The 20,182-nt window shown below is 62.3% G+C and overlaps 1 protein-coding gene across 1 annotated transcript; it reads left to right on the top strand.

Annotated features, from left to right (window-relative positions):
- Nucleotides 1-27: 27 nt before the first annotated feature.
- On the top strand, nt 28-19,397 carry MMP15 (matrix metallopeptidase 15). The gene is made up of 10 exons (XM_008139855.3): nt 28-767; nt 11,239-11,387; nt 12,036-12,164; nt 13,493-13,800; nt 14,126-14,287; nt 15,427-15,680; nt 16,066-16,204; nt 16,839-16,989; nt 17,110-17,225; nt 18,601-19,397. The coding sequence occupies exons 1-10, from the start codon at nt 609-611 to the stop codon at nt 19,047-19,049; spliced, it is 2,016 nt and encodes a 671-aa protein (XP_008138077.1). The 5' UTR covers nt 28-608; the 3' UTR covers nt 19,050-19,397.
- The last annotated feature ends 785 nt before the right edge of the window (nt 19,398-20,182 follow it).

Raw genomic sequence — 20,182 nt, 5'->3', positions numbered from 1 at the left:
GGCGACCGCGCGCCGGGAGGAGGGCTGGGAGCGCCCCAGCTGCGCCGAACTCGCCGGGGACGTCGGGCTCCGGCTCCCTGGCTGGCTCATCGCTCCGACCGGCTCCCTGCGCCTCCTCCCGGGATTGCGCGGGGACCCGGGCCCGATCGGGCGCGGGACGAGCAGGGTCCCCGGGCGGGAGGCGCGCGCTCTGGGCAGCGCCCGGCCCCGGGCATGGACAGAGAGAGCTGGGCGCGCAGGGGGCGCCGCGGGACCGGGCGGCCGGAGCGCTGAGCCAGACAAAGGCTCGGGAGTTGCAATTGCACTCGGGAGCCGGGCCCCGGGCGCCCAGGCTGCGGGACCCGGCGGCTGGCGGCTCTGGCCGGCCCTCTCCCCCGTGGGCCGGCTCCGCGTGCCCGGATCTGCCCTGCCCGCTTCTCCGCGGGCGTGGGAATTTGCCGAGGGGACCTCTGCGGCTTCGGCGGCGGGGACCGGGACCGGGAGTCCGTCTGCCGCGCGCCCGCCGGGCGGGGAGCCAGGGAGCGTCGCAAGTTTCCGAGCCGCGTGAAGGGACACGGAGCGGGCGATCCCCGCGTGCGGCGCTCCCGGCCGGGCTGGCCGCGCAGAGCATGGGCAGTGAACGGAGCGCGCCCGGACGGCCGTCCTGGGCGGGCAGCCTCCCTGGCGGCCGGGAGGCGGCGGCGCGGCCGCGACTGCTGCCGCTGCTCCTGGTGGCTCTGGGCTGCCTGGGCCGCGGCGCAGCGGAGGACGCAGAAGTCAATGCCGAGGTAAGGACCCCCGCCCGTACTTCGCCGTGGGCTGGGAGACTTGGGGGGCAGGGAAGGAGCCACGCCCGCAGCCTGCGTCCGGGGTGTAGAAGGCGAGGAGACGAGCCCCCCAGTCCCTGGGGGTGGGTGGCGGGAGGCGCAGAAAGGGGCCAGGCAAGCTGGCCCTCCCCCGGCTCTCCCTCTGCTGCGCACCTCTTCCCAACCCCTGGGGGGGCGCAGGGCTTGCCTCCCTTCCCCACCACTACAACCCTGCCCTGGGCGCTGATCCGCCCCAGCCCCGGTCCGGGAGCCGCTTCCGACGCCCCCGGCCCTTGCTCCCCTCCTTCCTTCCCTCCCTCCCTCCCTCCCGGCGGCCGATTCCTCGAGAGCCCTGCGGGCGCCGTGACGTTTTTTGCGAGTGGGGTGGGGGCTGCCCTGGGGGGGGGGGGGAACGAGCTGATCAGGCGGCGCCCCCGCGTCCCCGCCTAGAAAGCATCTAGTCTGGGGTACACTGAGGCACGCGCGGGGGCCGGGATGGGGGGAGGGATGCAAATCTCCGAGACCGCAGACTCGGGTGGCGGGGGCGCTTTGGCGACTTTCTTGGGCTCTTGGACCGAAGCCGCGCCACGGCCAGGTGGAGTCCAAGAGAGAAACCCAGTCTCCCCGGCCTTCCTGGCCACTGGAGTTTCTGCGCCCAGGCCCCTTTGCGCAGAGGACGGACCCCGCACATCTTTTCACCCGGAGCCCGCCTGACGGGGCCCCTGCTCTGGGTGGGTCCCATGGGTGGACAGGTGCGGCCTCCCGGGGAAGAGCTGGGTCTAGCCAGGACTAGCGGCTCCATGGAGTCACCCAGCGCCATCCTTCAGGGCAGGATAGTGAGGGCACCAGCTCCATTGCCCCAAATTAAAAGTGGGGTACACTCTTTCCCGACTTCTTTTTTTAAAAAATATATTTTTATTGATTTCAGAGAGGAAGGAAGAGGTGGAGAGAGAGAGAGAGAAACATCCATGATGAAAGAGAATCATGGATCGGCTGCTTCCTGCAAGTCCCCCAGTGGGGATCCAGCCCACAACCTGGGCATGTGCCCTTGACCAGAATCGAACCTGGGACCTTTCAGTTCGCAGGCCGAGGCTATCCACTGAGCCAAACCGGCTAGGGCCCCCTCTTCTATGATCCGGTTCCCTGTCCCGACTAGGAAGGGAGAGTGGATGGCCGGGAAAGACCGCCTCTGCGCTCGCCCGGGTAGGCTGGGGCCTCGGTGCCCTTGGGCCGGCCTGAAGCCTCCCGCTGCCGGGCTGAGCGCCCGTTCTCCCAGCCCCCAGCGGCTTCCCCACATCTCCCTGCTGCCTGGGAGATTTTCCGATGGAAGTCTGCCTTTCCCCGCCCTACTTTAATAAAAGCTTGGAGGAAGGGCAGGGAATTCCTCCCGGCTCAAGTTACACCTCTCCGCCAGTTCCCCACCTGCTCTTCCCTTGCTCCTTGGCCGGCCAGGGAAAGCTGCAGGGAGCCGGGTCCTGGCAGGAGGTGGAGTGGGAACCCAGCCCATGCCCGGCCCAGCCGCCTCCCCCTCATTCATAGCGACAGGCACTCAGGGGGCTTCTGCCGGTGGGTCTTGCCCCCTCAGCCTGGGAGCCAAGTACCCAGTGAAGCGTGTCTGGACCCACCTGCCGCTCTCTGGAGTGGAGTGCTAAAGGATTGCAGGTCACAGACACACCCGGAGCCGTTTTTTAATCCACTAAGAAGCAATGGCATCGCGGCACAGGAAGCAATTACCTACCACGCTGGAATTTGGTGGCCGTGCATTAGGAAGTGTCATCTTAGGTGGCCAGGAGATGAGGCCCTGGGACCTGCGGTCTGCAGGGCTTCCTTCTCTCCTTCCTTTGCTTCTGCTCCTCTGTCACCCCCTCCTCTCCCAGGTCCTGATGGGGGTCACAGACCATGGCCCTAAATTTTTGGTGGCATTAGCTAGAGATTCTGAGAGTGACCTGCTAGGAGAGGTTCCATGGTGTAATGGTTAGCACTCTGGACTCTGAGAGTGACCCGCAGCCTCTCTCTTGCGGAGAATTTGGGTTTGGCTGTTGCTGGAAGAGACTGGAAGGTTTAGGGGGCCCAACATGGAAACCGAGGTAGATGGAGGGCTAGAGACAGGGGGGCTGTCCCTGCTCCTGGAATTGGCTTTGGGGTACAGACTGTTCCTTGGAGTTTCGCCAAGTTTGGCCAGATCTAGGCCCAAAGAGTTGAATGGCTTCAGCAGCCAGTGCATTTGCCAGGAGGCTTGGGGACAGTTGTCCACACTCGCTAAGACCAGCCTCAGAGACTCCTGGGCCTGGCCTGCACCCTGTGTCCAGAGCCTCCCTCCCCTGAGGAAGGCTCTGGTCCTCGTCCCAGAACCCCCCCCCCCCCCCCCACCACACACACACACAGCTCCAGGCTTCAGGTCGGGTCATGGCTGGCACCTTCTCTGAGCATCCTGGTAACGGAGCCAAGGCCAGCCCCTCTCCCTCCCAGGCAGAAACCACAGGAGTTTCACTAGACTAAGGAACCAGGAGTCTGGCATGTGCTAGGAGCTGGCAGACACCTGCAACCTGCCAAGCCCCCTCCTGGAGAAAGCTGTCTTTCTTTTTTTCTTTTTTAATATATTTGTATTGATTTCAGAGAGGAAGGGAGAGGGGAGAGAGAGATAGAAACATCAATGATGAGAGAGAATCACTGACTGCACACCGCACACTGGGGATCGAGCCCACAACCTGGGCATGTGCCCTGACCGGGAATCAGACTGTGACCTCCTGGTTCATAGGTCGATGCTTACCCACTGAGCAGCCAGGCAAGGCTGTCTTTCTTAAAGAAGCCACCGCTGAGTTACTCTGCCCTGTCCTCCTCTCTCCCTTGGATGCCAGGTGCCAGTCTCCAGCTGTTCTGGGCTGGAGCCTGACGCCCCTGCCTACATGCAGGCCTCACCTGACTGAGGTAGCAGCTGTAGCTCCTGGCCTTCCCCCACCCCCCGCGCCCCTGAGTCCAGGCCCCCCTTCAGCTCCGTCCCACTCTTGTTGGCTACGGCACCTGGCCTGCTTAAATGCCATTGGTTTCACCAGAGAAGCTATGGTCTCTTCCCACTGGCCCCCTGCTCCCCAGATATAATCTCAGGCCCTCAGCCAGCCCCATCCAGATGACTCAGGCTGCCAGAGGTCACAGGTATGATGCAGCTGCCACTAAAGCATGGGCACACTCATCTTCCCTGGACAGACTCCTTCCTGTGTACCTTTCTTGCCCCTACCTGGCTGCTGAGCAGAATGAGCAAAAGGAGGTGTGTGTGGGGGGGGGGGAGGGGCGGTCAGCTTGAATTCTGATTTTGACCCCCAGATCTGACTGGGGAGCCATAGCCCCAGGTTTCCTGTGCTCTGATCTCCACAGGCACTTCCATGCTGGCCACCCCCTCCTACACTCTTATTAATACCCTTTCTTAAATACGGAGCAGAAACTCCAGAGGCCCGGGCCGGCCCTTGAGGAAAGTGTGAGCCTTATTATTGGCAACCCTTCTCTTCTCCCACCCATCCCTTCTTTTTAGTCTGTTCTCTTTCTGCTAACAAACCATCCCTCCATAGTGTATCTGAAAACCCCCAGAGAACTGGACTGATGGGTGCCGCCAGGGACCCAGGATCCGATTGGGCCGTGCCCCTCATGCCCAGCCCTTTGCCAGGTCCCTGCTTTTGGGCTGCTCTGGGGTCCCCTCAGTCAGCTGCCTCCTTGAAGGGTGTCCTCCTTGTTTGAACAAAGCATCAGTCCGACCTGCACATTCCAACCTTTGGACAAACACCTCACCTTGCTCCACCCAAGAAGGGTGGAGAGGAAATGACATAGAACCCCCGCCCCCCCTCCCCCAAGAAGCCTTCCTCCGAACCCCAGCACCCACTGCCCAAGTTCTCTGATGCCAACTCAGAAGGGCAATGCTGGCCAGAATGGAAAAGCCCCTCCCTGCTCAGTGCTGGCTTCTGGCTGCCCCCTCCATCCACCTTTTGTTGCTGCTCCAGATGTGCCCTGCCAAAGTCACCTCTGCCCAGCTGGGAGCTAGACTTCTGTGAGGCCAGCTATGGTCAGCACACATTAAAGTGGGTGCTATAGACTGAGTGTTTCACCAATGCCCGCCCCCTCCTCCAATGCATATGCTAAAAGCTAACTCCCAAGGTGATGATATTAGGGCCTTTGGGAGGTGATGAGGTGAGGAATAGAGAGCCAGCATGAATGAGATTAGTGCTCTTAGAAAAGCTCCATGCCCCGCCCACCATGTGAGAACAGTGAGCATCCAGGAAGTTTGCAACCAGGAACAGGGCCTGCATGGATCCTGACCACGAAGGCACCCTGAGCATGGACTTTAGCCTCCAGAACTGTGAGAAATAAATGTCTGTGGTGATAAGCTACCCAGCTTATGGTATTTTTGTTATAGCAGCCCAAATGGACTAAGATAGTGGGCATCTTCAGATTCGTCCCAAGATTTATGTGGCTCACTTTGGAGCCTGCTCCATCGCAAAAAAGGGTCCTGGGAAGACTCCATAATGAATGTGAGGACCTGGGACCCTGAAGGTGGCCGAACACTCTAGGCCTGTGGCACACAGTAGGTGCCATCTGGCAAGATAAACCCCAGAAAGACCTGGTTCTGGGATGCCTGGACCCTTTGGGGGAGGGGGCACAGAATTTGCAGCCTGGGGCAAGAACAGCAGAGGTATTAGAGCTGGACATGAATCGAGAGACAAGGATGGATGCCTCAGGCCCGATCCCATTCCCCATGGGGGGACAGCGAGAAACAAGCAAGGCTATTCAACCTCCAGCATCTGGGCTGACAGGTGAGGGCCTGGGTCCCAGCCATGAGCCAGCCTTGGTGGATGCCCCCATCCCATTGCCATCTGATGGTTGAGCTACCGGAGCCATGGCGCCTCTCCAAGCTGATCCTTGGCTCCGGACACCACCCTGTTCTCCCAGGAGCGACTGCACCCTTGAGGGTGAGAGCCCAGCGCCATGTCCTACACTTGTGGGCATGGCCCCTGGTACCTAGGAAATGGTGGCAAAGCAGTGACAGTGAGGAGCAAACAGCATTGGCTACTGAGCAAGTCATTGAACCCATCCGAGCCTCAGTTTCCCTATCTCCAGAATGAGAATCGTCAGAGCATCTACTGGGTGGAGTTACTGGGGAGAGTCCATGCGTTAACGTGTAAAATGCGGACTAACCGCTGTGCGCAGTGGCCTCACCTGGGCCCAGCAGGATCCCTTGCTTTTTTGAGCACCTTCAACACATTTGGTTCTGTCCTGGGCAGGGCCCACGGCTGGTTGGTAAGCATTTTCACATTTAGTTCTGGTATTGACTGTAAGCGTCGGTGCTGTCATTCCCCCATTGTACAGAAGAGGAAACTGAGACTGGGTGAGAGAAAGTCCCCAGCGGGGGGTGGCAGAGCTGGGATCTGCACCCAGTCGGTCCGGCTTGGAGCCTGAGCGCCCAGCCCCCACGCTGGGTTCAAGCTGCAGGTCAGAGCCAGAGAGCCATCCTGTGGAAAGGCCCAGGCAGGGGCGTGCTGGGCCCCAGCCAGGTTGGAAGGGGATGGTGGAGGTGAGGGATGGCCGAACCTGGAGCCTGCCCCCTCACCTGTCCGGCCGTCCAGGCTCTGCCCTGTGGACATCCCCATCTAGGAGATTAACACCTATTGAGGGTTTCCAGGTGAGGCCCGGGCCTGGCCCCCAGCCAGCCGAAACCACTAGCAAACAGGCCTCTTTCACCCCACCCTGCCCACCCACTGGCCAAGGGACCCTGCTGTTTCCTGCTCCAGGTTAAGGAAAGCCAGGCAGGCGGGGAGGCCACAAGGTAAAGAAGAGGCAAGAACACAGGCCGCGAGCCTCCTTCCTGCTTCTCTGGCTGCACGGCCCCATGCCCCCCAGAGCCCCTTCTCCCACCCGCAGCCTTCCCTTCTCAAAGGGCAGTTATAGAATTGCTCAGATATGGACCGTGCTGCTTCTAAAAGTAGTAAATCATCCTCCAAGGACGGGGTGGCCTGGCCGGTGCGGCCTTGGGGCTGGTTAGGTCACCTGTGCTGTCACCCCTGAGCGGCCGTTGGGGAGTGAACACTTTGCAGAGGAGGGCCAGGGGCTGGGAGACCGTTACTCCAAGGCCTGCTCTGTGGACAAGCAGGCCGGCCCACGGGGCAGATGTCACAGGGGCAGGTTTCTGCCCTGCCTGAGGAAGGGCGAACCGTCAAGGCTGCCCGAAGATGGAACGGGCCTCCTTGCTGGCCCTGAGCCCCCATCTTTTCAGGGGAGCAGGCCTGATGGGACCCTGGCCCAGTGGTGGCCCATGGAGGTTTCAGTGAAGTAGTTGGACTTGATGGCTTTGAGGTCCCTTCCAGCCTGAGACTGGGGGAGCCTAGGCCTGGCTCAGACCCCATGGACAGGGTTGGGCCCAGCGGGCCTGGGGTGCCTGCTCTGCCTCTGCAGAGTCTGCGACTCCCCCAGGCTCATCATCCCGCTCTGTGCCCGGCATGGCCTTGGCTTGCACCCAAGAGCCCTCAGACTGCGACGCGGGGTGGGAGCGAGCGCAGCAAGGCCCCAGCGCCCTGAAGGGTCTGGGCAGCCCCGCCAGGGTCTGCTTGGAGAGCCTCGGTGACCGAAGCAAAGCGGAGCCCTGCGACTGTCCTTATCGTGCAGGTTCTGATAAGGCCGGTGGGAGGAGCTGGCTGTGGTGACAGCCGCAGCCCCCGCCCCTGCCCCCACGGCTGTGCTTAATGCACAGTATTGATCCATCTGGAAGCTCCTTCCCAGACACACCCTCCCTGCGGGCCTGCCTGGGCATTGTCTCGGCCGTCCTGGGGGGCAGCCCAGCTGACATGGCCCAGTGCCCAGACCCAGCCAGAGCTGGGGAGCGTGGGGAGGATCGGGCGCCCTCCCCCAGTGCTATGCCGGGCACTGTTCCTGGGAAGGAAGGGCCAGAGCCCCGTGTCCCCAGCCTCAGGCCAAGCGGAGCTGGTGCTGCTTCGAGAGCAGCCTGGTCCGGTCGCACCGCTTGTGGGCTCGGGCTCTAGCCAGATCAGCTGTGCAGCCCTGGGTGGGCCACTCACCCTCTCTGAACCTCACCGTTTGTGGAACGGGAATGGGTTCTTGTGAACATTGACCGGGTGGCCAGTCTCAGCCCTGGCCTGCTGCGCGTATGGCCTCTCCTAGGGGCAGGGGGCCAGGGATCCCCTCTCAGACTCCTGATGGCCCCACGTCTCCCTGCCTGGGCCCAGCCACTCACAGGAAGCATCTGTGCACACCTGTGGAGCTCAAGGAAGAAATGGCTGAAGGAGCCAGGGTGGGCGGGGTCTTCAGGATGGGCTGCAGGTAGGAGGGGCCTCGTGGCTCCAGAGTTCTCTTTAGAACCTTCCCTGCCTCCTACCAAGTGACCCTCTATTCTGCTGCTTACTGGCCTCCCCAAGCCTCAGTTTCCCCGGCTGAGAAACCAAGTTCCACCTGCTTGGCCCTCCACCTGTGAGACTCTGTGAGGGGAGGGAAAGGAGGCCCCTTGGGTAAGGGCCAGTCAGTCCTCCCCACCCCCCGGGGGAGTAGCAGGAGCTGGGACACAGCCCCTCCCCTACTCGGTCAGCCATGGCCTTGGAAATGGCTCCCACTTTTGTCCCATGGCGGCAGAGCCCCTCAGGAAGCTGGGGCTTAGGGTGCAAGCAGCCCAGCTGTGCGCCCCTGTCCCACACTGTTCCCTCCTGGGCCATCACACATAGCACAGCAGTAGGGGGGAGAAACTCGCCCCTGGACACGGGAAAGGAGAGGCCCACAGTCTGTGTGGGAGGCGTAGATGGATTGGCAGCTCCCATCCATCAGAGCTGTTGGTCAGTCAGGCACACTCTGCTTCTTCGCCTTGTCATTCAGAGGTTTGACCTCTGGGCCCAGTGTTTCTGCTTCCCCCCACCCCCTCCCATGCCACCCAGCCTCCGCTTCTGCTTCTCACCCTGGCGTTAGCCTGGAGGCATTTGTCACCAGGAGGCTGCGGGTTCGAGGCTTGGCTGATACTGAGATGGAAGCTCTCGGCTTCCCTAAAACTCAAACAGGTGCTCATTTGTATGAAGGAGGGTCCGTAGGCACCCTTGGGACCTTCCCATCAGCCCCTGAACTGCAGCCAGAATTAAAGGCCTCCCACCCACCCCCGTGCCCGACCCATGAGTCTCAGTGGTTGAACGTCAACCTATAACCCAGGAGGTCACGGTTCGAGTCCCAGTCAGGGCACATGCTTGGGTTGCAGGCTCGATCCCCAGTGTGGGGCGTGCTGTGGTTCTCTCTCATCATTGATATCTCTGTCTCTCTCTTCTTCTCCCTTCCTCTCTGAACTCACTTAAAAAAAAATATTTTTTTAAAAGGCCTCCCCCACCCCATGCCCTCTGCTGGGCTCTGAGCTCCTCCCTGCAGACAGGCCCAACTCGCTCCCCTCCCCCCACCCCAGGGCCCCAGCCTGAGCCTCCCCCTCCCTGCCCTCCTGTCACTCAGCAGACACCGCTAATCAGCCCGGGTGCCTGTGATTGAGCTCCCGCAGATATTTTTACCTTATGCAAATAAGTGATGTCAGGTGCCCTCTCGAGTCAGCAGCAGCCCCGCCTCCGGCTGATCCCTTTCCCTGCGGAGCTGAGCTGGCCCAGCATCATGACCTCACCTTCTAGACCTCTCCAAGCTTCTTCGGGAAAATCAGCCATTAAGGGTGGCGGGTGTCCCCCCTTAGACACACACCCAGGAACTTGGGGAACAGTTTCCCGTGCTTGGAAAGAGCAGGAGCTGAGGGGAGGTGCCCAGACTGTGCCAGTGTCTGGTGGAGCGGAGGGAAGGTGCTCTGGGCCACACAGCTGGGCTGGGCTGGCAGGGCAGGGCAGGCCACCCGCCTCCCTCAGGCGCTGTTGGAACCTGGAACCTTCAGCCCCGTGGGTAGAAGCAAAAGCCTGCCCCGCCTGGGACAGCCCGACAGCCCCGGCTCTGCCGTTAATGGCACGTTTATTGAGCACGTTCCCCTGCCCAGCACAGTGCAAGCGCTAGTGTCCCCGCTGAGTCCTCACAGAAACCCAGGAGGGGAGGCAAGTCCTCGGAGAGCAGAGCCGCACCCCGACGAGGCTTGGCTGGAGATGTCCCCAGCCCTGTCTGTCCCCAGAGCCCTGGTTGTTCCTCATCCCCCGGCTCTGCCTCCTGGTTCTGTGGCTGTTTCCCGGGCCTGAGAAGCCTGGTGGCTCTGAGCGTGTCTCTGCGCTGCCCTCCTGGGCCCAGCAGCGCTCCCTCCAGCGGCAGTCTGGGTGCTGCAGAGCCCGGGGTGTGGCCGGATACCAGGGCTGGGCTGAGGGTGGCACTGAGGGAGCAAGTCCCCGAGGAGCTGGCTGTGACACGGGTGGCAGACAGATCGGGGCGTGGCCCTGGCCAGCTGACACCTGGCTGTCAGCCCAGAGCAGCCACCATGTTCGGTCATCATCCTGCCTTGTGGGCCCGCAGCAGGCCTTCAGGTCCTGTCACTCTGGGGGCACCCAGAGACCCAGGGCGGGCCAGGAAAGGTGCAAAGGACACCTTTGCATGTGGCCAAGGCCCACAGAAGTCCCTGGCCTCTGTGCCCCAGCCTCCCACTGTGGTCGTGTGCTCATGGCCCTGGGGCCATGAGGTGGGCAGCCCAGAGTCCCCTTTCTCACTACAGCTCGGCCAGGCTCATCAGGGATCCCGTCCTCCCGTCGTCCTAGTGGGGGAGACAAGTGATAAACACCTAAGTGACCTATGCGGCGTGCCAGATGGTGACAAGTGCAGGAAAGGAGGAGAGGGGGTGCAAGGGTACAGCAGGTGGGGGGTCTTTTTTAGTGTTGTCAGAGAACACCCTCCAGTAGGTGAGGCTGAAGCAGAGACCTGAAGAACATGGGGTGGGAGCTGTGCAGACATCTGGGAGGCTGCAGCACGTGCAAAGGTCCTGAGGCAGGAGGGAGCCTGGCTGGGTGGATGGTAGGAGTGAGGGCTGATTGCTGAGGTGGGGTCAGGTAGCGAGGGCCTGGTAGCTTCTGTAAAAATTGGCTTTTCCTCTAAGATGAGAAGTCTTTGGAGACCAGACCTGACTTGTAAAGGGCTTTTGATTGGGCTCTCGTGTGAAAATAGACCCAAGGGCCCTGGCCAGTGTGGCTCAGTTGGTTGAGTGTCGTCCCATGCACCAAAAGGTTGCCAGTTTGATTCCCAGACAGAGCACATGTCCAGGTTTCAGGTTCGGTTCTGCCCCCAGTCCGTTTCTCTCTCTATCTCTCTCCCTCTCCCTTCTTGTCTCTCCCAAATTCAATAAAAACTTTTTTTTTTTTTAAGAGAGGGAAAAAAACCACCGCAGGAGGTGAAAGCAGGGAAAAGGAGATGAGATAGAGCGGCTCTGGGCGGCGGCGGCGGCGGCGGTGGTGGGCGGCGGTGTGGTGCAGGCCGTATGTATCCAGAGCCAGCCGTGCTGACCCTGGTGGTCTCTCCTTTGCAGAACTGGCTGCGACTCTACGGCTACCTGCCTCAGCCCAGCCGCCACATGTCCACCATGCGCTCGGCCCAGATCCTGGCCTCAGCCCTCTCCGAAATGCAGCGCTTCTACGGGATCCCTGTGACCGGCGTGCTCGACGAAGAGACCAAGACGTGAGTCCCTCTGTCGGGCCCTTCCCAGACCCTCCTGGCCCCTGCCCTCCTCCTGGCCTGCTCTCGTGAGGTCTTGGCACACGGGGTTACCAGAAAAGCGTGGTCTAGAGAAGAGATGACCGATGGTTTGATCCTCTGTGCTAGCTCTGATGGGTGGGGAGTGGCTGCCTGGAGCCTTGTGTTGAGAAAGCTCCTGAGGCCGAATCCCAGCTTGGCCACGGGAGCGTAGGGTAGATGAGTGATGTCTGCCATCACTGATAGGAATGGAGGGACTCGGTAGCATGCAGGCCTGGGATGGGGCAGCACAGTTAGGCTTTGCTCGGAATGGGACAGAGGGGGAGTGACCCAAAGCCCCATCCTTGATGAGCATGCACAGAACAAAACGGATCAAGGGCAGGAGGCCTGGGGAGTAACGGTCCCACCCCGGGGGGATTCCGCTGAGAAGGGGCTCACCTCTGCGGAGGCCTCGCTGGGCGTCCAGTCTTCCAGGACGAGATCATGGCACCTATTTTCCTGGTGAGGAAACGGAAGCTTAGCTCGTCTCCCACCACACCCTACGAGGCAGCTGAAGGCCAGAGGTGGGAGGGTGGGCGGAGGAGGACTGCCTGGAGGAGGCTGTGTGCTCACCGCTCCCCGCCCGTGAGCCAGGTGGATGAAGCGGCCCCGCTGTGGCGTGCCCGATCAGTTCGGGGTGCATGTGAAAGCCAATCTGCGGCGGCGGCGCAAGCGCTATGCCCTCACCGGCAGGAAGTGGAACAACCCCCATCTGACCTTCAGGTAGGGACCCCGGCTTCCCAGTGGCCTTGTCTGGAAGGTTTCCTTTCTCAGCAGCCCCCCCCCCCCCCAGGGTGCTCAGTATAGACAGTCCTAACCCACTCTGGCTCCCACGCTGACCGCGGCTGCACACCCCAGGCTGTCTTCCTCCTGAGAAGGTCGGGGACCTTTGGAGTGGCTTCCGCTCTCTCCTCCTTCCCTCCCCCGCCCTTCCCCCTCCCTCCCCCCACTCCCCCACCCCCAGCTGCCTGGCTTGGCCTCACTGCACCCGCACACACTGAGGGCCTCCACAGTGCGGGGATGGGGTGTCAGGCACCTGAGGGTGCGGGACGTGAGGGGGCCGGAATCCAGGCATCTGCCGGGTGGGCAGGCAGCAAGTCCCCTGCAAAAACCCTCAGGCACCACCCTCCTCTGTGCCGAGTCCTCGGGCAAGAAGAGCCTCCGAGCCTCGAGCCTGTGGCGGTCCCCAAGGGCTCCTCTTCCTGTGTCTGTCCAGCCTCGGCCCCACCAGAGCTCCGTCGCCCCAGGAGGCGTAGCTCCCACGGCCTCTTAGACCCCAGGCCCCCAGTGAATTCACGGTCCAGCCAGCTTTGCTGGAGATCCGTCCGGCACACAGACGCTTCCTCTGATTTAACGAGCTCATTCATTGCACCCTCACGGGGACACCGTGGTGAAAGCGCTAACCTTTACCCATTTTACAGACGAGAAAACTCAAGTTCAGAGAGAGAACTCGCTTGCCCAAAGTCACACAGATAATGGCCTTGAACCTCAGGTCAGCCTGACCTGGAACCCAACATTCAGAACCGATAGCCCCGTGTTCCCCAAACCTCAGCCATTTGCATTGCCCTTTTTGGGTCTTTCCGCTACATATCCCCTGTACATTCATTTACTTAACGTTTTCTTCCAGAAAGTAGGCCTATTTGGCACAATGCAGCCTTCCTTGGTAATATCCTAATGAATCCCTGGTTTTGACATTCCTCTTTTTAAAATTCACCTCCAAGTAGACTAATGGCTGATATTTCAGGCATCCTTGTTAAATCGGTTCAGACCTTTTCCTTTTGGAGAGAGAGAGAGAGAGAAACATCGATCGGTTACCTTCCACGCATACACTGACCAAGCGTCAAACCCACAACTCGGGCATGTGCCCTGACCAGGAGTGAAACCAGCAACCTTTCCGTGCATGGGACGATGCTAACCGACGGAGCCACACCGGGCGGGGCCCTGCACACTCCGTGAGGCCACGTGTCCTGGCCTCCAACCCAGCGGGTGCCAGCAGTGGGCAGTAGCCCCAGGCCCTGGGTTCACGCGCCTGTCTCCCCGCCCGCCTGCAGCATCCAGAACTACACGGAGAAGCTGGGCTGGTACCACTCGCTGGAGGCGGTGCGCCGGGCCTTCCGCGTGTGGGAGCAGGCCACGCCCCTGGTCTTCCAGGAGGTGCCCTACCAGGACATCAGGCTGCGGAGGCAGAAGGAGGCCGACATCATGGTCCTCTTTGCCTCCGGCTTCCATGGCGACAGCTCACCCTTTGATGGCACAGGCGGCTTTCTGGCCCACGCCTATTTCCCGGGCCCCGGTCTGGGCGGGGACACCCATTTCGACGCCGATGAGCCCTGGACCTTCTCCAGCACCGACATGCATGGTGAGAACAGCTGGCCAGGCGCGGGCAAAGGAGGCAGAGCTGGGAACGCAGGGCTGGGAGGGGAGAGCGTCCCCGGTGCGGTCCTCTGGGGCACTGACATTTGGTCTCCAGCTGTTGTCCTACCGTCTTCAGGGAGTGGGAGGGAAGAGAAGGGATCATTGTACCCATTGCTCAGATGGGGAAGTCGAAGGCCCAGAAGTCAGAACAGCCCAGCCTCTTCTAAGAGCGGAAACAAGGGCAGGCTCCCTGGCAGCCTCAGCCCACGGGTGCAGGGGGCCAGGTCCTGGGCCAGGCCAGAGCTGACGGTGCTGCTGTCCCACCTCAGGGAACAGTCTCTTCCTGGTGGCAGTGCACGAGCTGGGCCACGCGCTGGGGCTGGAGCACTCCAGCAACCCCAGCGCCATCATGGCGCCCTTCTACCAGTGGATGGACATCGACAACTTCCAGCTGCCCGAGGACGACCTCCGGGGCATCCAGCAGCTCTACGGTGAGCGAGCGAGCGAGCGAGCGAGCGGCACGGACACGCCGGTGGACTCTGCACGCCTACCTTCAACCCTGCCCCACGCGGCATAGGTGCTGCTGCTGTCCCATTTTGTAGATGAGAAACTGAGGCCCAGAGAGGATTGGTGACGTGTCCGTATCACTCAGATGATGCTGAAAATCAAACCCAGAACCTGCACCCAGAGCCCTCACAGTGGCTCCTGCTGGAGCCTGCGAGAAGGGGGACGGCGGGGGGGAGGGGGGGTTCCATCTCTGGCCCCCTCTCCTCCGAGCCTCAGTGATATTCTTATTAGACCAGAGGTTCCAGGACCCCATTCCTCCTCCTGTCGCTCCCAGCCCAAACCTGTCCTGGACGCTCCGCTAATATTGTCTGTTTATCACTTGGCAGTGTCCTCAGGCAGGAGGCACCCCCTCACCCAGGCCCCAGTGGTGAGGTCTCCTGAGGGCCGGTTTGCTGGGCCAGGGCCTGCGCCCAGTGCCCACGCCAGGCACCTCACTGGTACCGGCAATGCCCACCTTGCTGGGCACTGGCAGACATGCCTCACTGTATCCCTAGCAGCCTGGGCATCAGATGGAACTGGGCAGGGGTTGCTATGTGTGTGTCCCGCGAGCCTCCAGTGGAACTGGGGGAACCGGGGGCCCGGGGACCTAAGCCCTGCGTGGGAAGGTCAACGAGGGGGCTCTATGGAGAAGGATGGAGATCCTCCTGAGGGTGGGGGTGCAGGGAGGGGGTCTGCTGTGGACAGACAGGGCCTTTCACCGGGGCGGGCCCTTCGCCTGGGGCACGGGTTTTTCAGGCTGGGCCTGGGGTCCCAGGGTTCTGAGGAGGACAAGGCTGGGTTCTGGGGCCTCCTTCTCACTTCCTTTTTTTTTTTTTTTTTTAATATATTTTTATTGATTTCAGAGAGGAAGGGAGCGGGAGAGAGAAACATCAATGATGAGAGAGAATCACTGATTGGCTGCCTCCTGCACGCCCCCTACTAGGGATCAAGCCCGCAACCCAGGCATGTGCCCTGCCCGGGAATCGAACCGTGACCTCCTGGTTCATAGGTCGATGCTCAACCACTGAGCCACACCGGCCGGGCAGCTTCCTCATTTCTTGTTCCCCCTCCCCGGACTCTACAGGCACCCCAGACGGTCGGCCACAGCCCACCCGGCCCCTCCCCACTGTTACACCCCGGCGGCCAGGCCGGCCAGACCATCGGCCCCCCCGGCCGCCCCAGCCTCCACCCCCAGACGGGAAGCCGGAGCGGCCCCCAAGGCCAGGCCCCCCGGTCCAGCCCCGAGCCACGGAGCGGCCTGACCAGTATGGCCCCAACATCTGCGACGGGGACTTTGACACGGTGGCCATGCTGCGTGGGGAGATGTTCGTGTTCAAGGTCTGGCCCCTGACCGTGCCTCCCTCGGCCCCTTGGCCCAGATTCAGAGTCCGAGAGCACCCCTCCCCACCCCCACAGCCGTGCCCCACCTGCTGCTCAGCACCCCCACTTCCTCACTGAGCAGCCCTGGGAAGCCAGGAGACTAGACTGAGGAGCCCCAGCCAAGGGATGAGGGATCTCCCTGGAGTCCTACAGCAGGCCAGGGGTCTGCCCCCGCCCCCCCACCCCCCCCCTTTCCGCCGAGGGCTCCCCGCAGTGCTGCCCGCAGGATCTCAGTGCCTCCGTCAGACCCTCCCTGGTCCAGGCAGGGGTGGTCCCAGGTGGTCCCTCTCCCAGGCCGAGGCAGTGCACACGCTCTGTCCGCTCACACCCACGCCCTCCCCAGGGCCGCTGGTTCTGGCGGGTCCGGCACAATCGCGTCCTGGACAACTATCCGATGCCCATTGGGCACTTCTGGCGAGGTCTGCCCAGTGACATCAGTGCTGCCTACGAGCGCCAGGACGGCCGCTTTGTCTTCTTCAAAGGTGAGCTGGGGTGTGGGCGGGGCTGGGCCCGAGGAGGAGGAGGAGGAGGAGGGCAAAGGGCCTGGCACCCATTGGGCAGCACCTTGATCACCTGTGTCCCAGGGCCCCCCCCCCCTGAGCTTCAGTGAGGCAGCAGCTCCCCCAGGACAGGGCTGGGCCCAAACCAAAAGTGGGGAGCCCTGGGCCGTGTGCTGGGGCGCCCCCGGGAACAGCCCTCGGACCCAGAGGCCAGGCAGGGCGCTCTTCTCTACAAGAACTGCTGGGGGTGAGTGTTCACATGGGAACGCAGGCCCTTAGATGTCGTGTGACTGGGGTGTGGTGTGTGTTCAGGTGTGAGCGGTGACGTGCGTGTACTAATGTGTAAACGAGTGTGTCACAGTTGTCCATGAGGGCAGAGTGGGTGTGACACAAGGGTGAGCTGCATTGTGTGTTGTCGTGGGTGTCAGTGCCTGTGCTGTGTATAAGGGTGTGAGTGTTACCGTGTGTGTGTGTGTGTGTGTGTGTGTGTGTGTATGTGTGTGAGATGAGTGGATGTGAATGGATTTGTGGGCCCAGAATAACCCTCCTCTGCCCCCGCCCTGCCCACCCCTTCCGCCCCCAGCCCTGCTCTCACCACCTCCCACTCCTCGCACAGGTGACCGCTACTGGCTCTTCCGAGAAGCGAACCTGGAGCCCGGCTACCCACAGCCGCTGACCAGCTACGGCCTGGGCATCCCCTACGACCGCATCGACACCGCCATCTGGTGGGAGCCCACAGGGCACACCTTCTTCTTCCAGGAGGACAGGTGAGCGCCCTCCCCACAGGGAACGTGGCCCTGCTCCCAGGCCCACCCGGAGAGAACCCCGCCCACGGGGGACCCGGCGCCAGGCCCACGCGGGCCCACGGTCTGTGCTTTCGGTCACAGGTACTGGCGCTTCAATGAGGAGACACAGCGTGGAGACCCCGGCTACCCCAAGCCCATCAGTGTCTGGCAGGGGATCCCCGTCTCCCCCAGAGGGGCCTTCCTGAGCAACGATGCAGGTACCAAGGCCAGCACCCTGCAGTCTGCCCAGCGTGCGCCACCCCCTCCTCCACACACGGGGGGCGGGGCTTGCCCCAGGCCATCATCAGACTTTGTGAGGACAGGTGTGGGGGACACAGTTGTGTCAGGCCCCGGGCTGCTGGGAGCTTCTAGCCCAGGACCCTCCTGGTCCTCCCTGTAACCTCACCAGCCTGGTTTACAGACGGACACACTCAACCACGGAGCTTGAATAAAGGGCCCCAAGCCCCACAGCGAGGAAGTGGCAGGGTCAGGAGTCCCACCCAGGCCCGCCTGTGTCCAGAACGGGCGCTCAGAACCGCCCTGCTCGCCAGGCAGCCTGCAGGCAGCCTCGAGCTTGGCTCAGAGCGATGGGATGGGAGTCTTCCCAGGTGCCCACTCACCCACCTGGAAGGGAAGCCAGATCTCTGTCATTATGACGGAGCGACAGGGAGCTGTGGCTTTCACTTCTCCAGGGTGGCCTCTGGCGAGCTTACAAGAGCCATAGCCCTGGTTCTTAGATTCCCTGCGGGCTTTGCGATGGCTCAGGTGATCGCCCTACTTCTGTACGTGACGCCATCCCTCTGCCGCCGCTCTCAGCTCCCTGCTCAGCGGGGTGTAGACTCACCCCATGATTCTGGCCCTTCCTGGGGCTGATGGGACGTGGCAGGACGCCCAAGGCCAGAGAGCCGGGCCAAGGCAGTGCTGGGCTCCGCTCCAGGTCCGCTGCAGGCGCGCTGTGTGGCCCTGAGCGAGACACGGGCCGGCCTCATGTGGGGTGAAGCCAGACCTGGGACAGAGGACAGGGTCCCCGGACTGCAGCCTCCTGCCCAGCAGGCTGTAGGACCCTGCCCCCTGCACTGCCCTCGTCGGTGTCAGCCCCGCCAAGAAGCACAGGTGACCTTGACCCAAACCCTGCCCCTCTCTGCAGGGTTTGGGTCAAGGGCACCTGTAATTGGGTAGAGGCAGATTTGAAAATGCTCAGGGATGCAAGTAAAAAGAGGTTGTTTTGTGTGTGTGTGTTGTCATATCCTCACCCGAGGATATTTTTCCCATTGATTTTTAGAGAGAGTGGAAGGAAGGGAGAGAGAGAGAGAGACACATCTATGTGAGAGAGACACATCGATTGGTTGCCTCCCCCACACACCCAACCTGGGGCCGGGGATTGAACCTACAACTGAGGTACGTGCCCTTGACCAGAATTGAACCTGGGACCCTTCGGTCCACAGACCGACGCTCTATCCACTGAGCCAGACCGGCCGTGACAAAAGGAGGGTGTTCCGAGCCAGGGCTCCTGCAGCACGCACGCCCCGGTCTTCTGCGGGGGTCTCGGCTGATGACGGGCCCCGCTCTGACCCCGGCCTGCTTGCCCCGCAGCCTACACCTACTTCTACAAGGGCACCCGATACTGGAAGTTCGACAACGATCGCCTGCGGATGGAGCCCGGCTACCCCAAGTCCATCCTGCGGGACTTCATGGGCTGCGAAGAGCCGGGGCCCCGATGGCCCGACGTGGCCCGCCCGCCCTTCAACCCCGACCCCGATGCGGGTGCAGAGCCCGGGGCAGGCGGGGACAGCCAGGAGGGTGACGAGGGCCGCGAGGCCGGCCCAGGCGCCGGGGCAGGGACGGGCGAGGACGGGGGCAGCCGCGTGGTGGTGCAGATGGAGGAGGTGACGCGGACCGTGAACATGGTGATGGTGCTGGTGCCCCCGCTGCTGCTGCTGCTGTGCATCCTGGGCCTCACGTACGCCCTGGTGCAGATGCAGCGCAAGGGCGCGCCCCGCGTGCTCCTGTACTGCAAGCGCTCCCTGCAGGAGTGGGTCTGAGCCGCCTCCTGCTCCTCACGGTGCTAGGGCCAGGCTGGCGGCGCCTGTGGTTCTGAGACTGCCCCTGGGGCACCCGGCAAGAGCCTCCCGTGGCTCCCTCGGCCCCTGGGTGGGGCCCCCCCAGGCCCTCCGACATCCTTGCCAGCCCTGCCCCCGTTGTTTATTTATGCCCAGGATTTTTGTTGTTTTGTCTTTGCACACTAACTGAGCATTGGTTTCTACTTTCCTGGCCAGGGCCAGTCCCTCGGGGCAGGGGGTAGAGCTTTCTAAATGGAGTTTAGCTCCAGACCGGGAATTAGGCCCCCACCCACCTTTGTCGAGGCCACAGCGCCCGCCGAGGGGAGGGTCAGAGGGGAGGGTCAGAAGGCGCAGGTGGGAGCCTGGCTGAGCTGGGGGGGGGGGGTTCTTCCCGCAGCCTGAGCCCCAGGGCCTGACCAGGAGCTCCCGTGGTCTGCGCCCACCTACGTCTTTCTCTGCCTTAGGAACGGCTAAGGAGGTGTAGGCTGCCGGGGCCACCCCAGGTCAGGGGGATGGAAGGGGGAGGTGACCCTGGCTGTGAGTCCATGTGGAGTTTGGTCCCTTCCCAACCAACCTCTCACAACCCCAGCAGCCCGAGCTCCTTGTGCCTAAGAACCCTACCCGCCCCTGGCCAGAGAGGGGCCAGCGGCCCCCAGCTCCCACGTACCCCTTGAGCCCGCACCTCCTTATCTGTCTAGAGAAGGGGTTCTGGGCCCGCCTTACCAAGGACCAAAGGGCGTCTGCCAAGGCCCCTCCAGCCAGGAGCCTCGCCTCCCCGGCTGGGCCTCCAGCCCCCAGTCTACCTTCTCTCTGAGCTGTAGGGCCCACCTGGGCCCAGTCCCATCCTCTCTCACCCACACCTCCATCCTCAGGGGTCTCGGAACCCCACCAGCCTCAGGCTCCAGCTACCAGTACGCCCGCTCTCCTGGGAGAGAGGGGGGTGATGGGTGCCCAGGCTGGGGTGCTGGATGTCACAGAGCATGCCCACCTGTGTGGGTGCCCACAGCCCAGCATGCACCAGGCTTGGAGGGGGTTTCTCCCCTGCAGCTCCCTGTCTCCCTGGGCTCTGGTGGGAGAGGCCAGCAGGAGCCACTGGGGCCTGGAGGCTCCTGGGC

The sequence above is a fragment of the Eptesicus fuscus genome, chromosome 21 (assembly GCF_027574615.1).
Source record: "Eptesicus fuscus isolate TK198812 chromosome 21, DD_ASM_mEF_20220401, whole genome shotgun sequence".
NCBI classification, from domain to species: Eukaryota; Metazoa; Chordata; class Mammalia; order Chiroptera; family Vespertilionidae; genus Eptesicus; species Eptesicus fuscus.
This window is presented reverse-complemented; position numbering and strand designations above follow the sequence as displayed.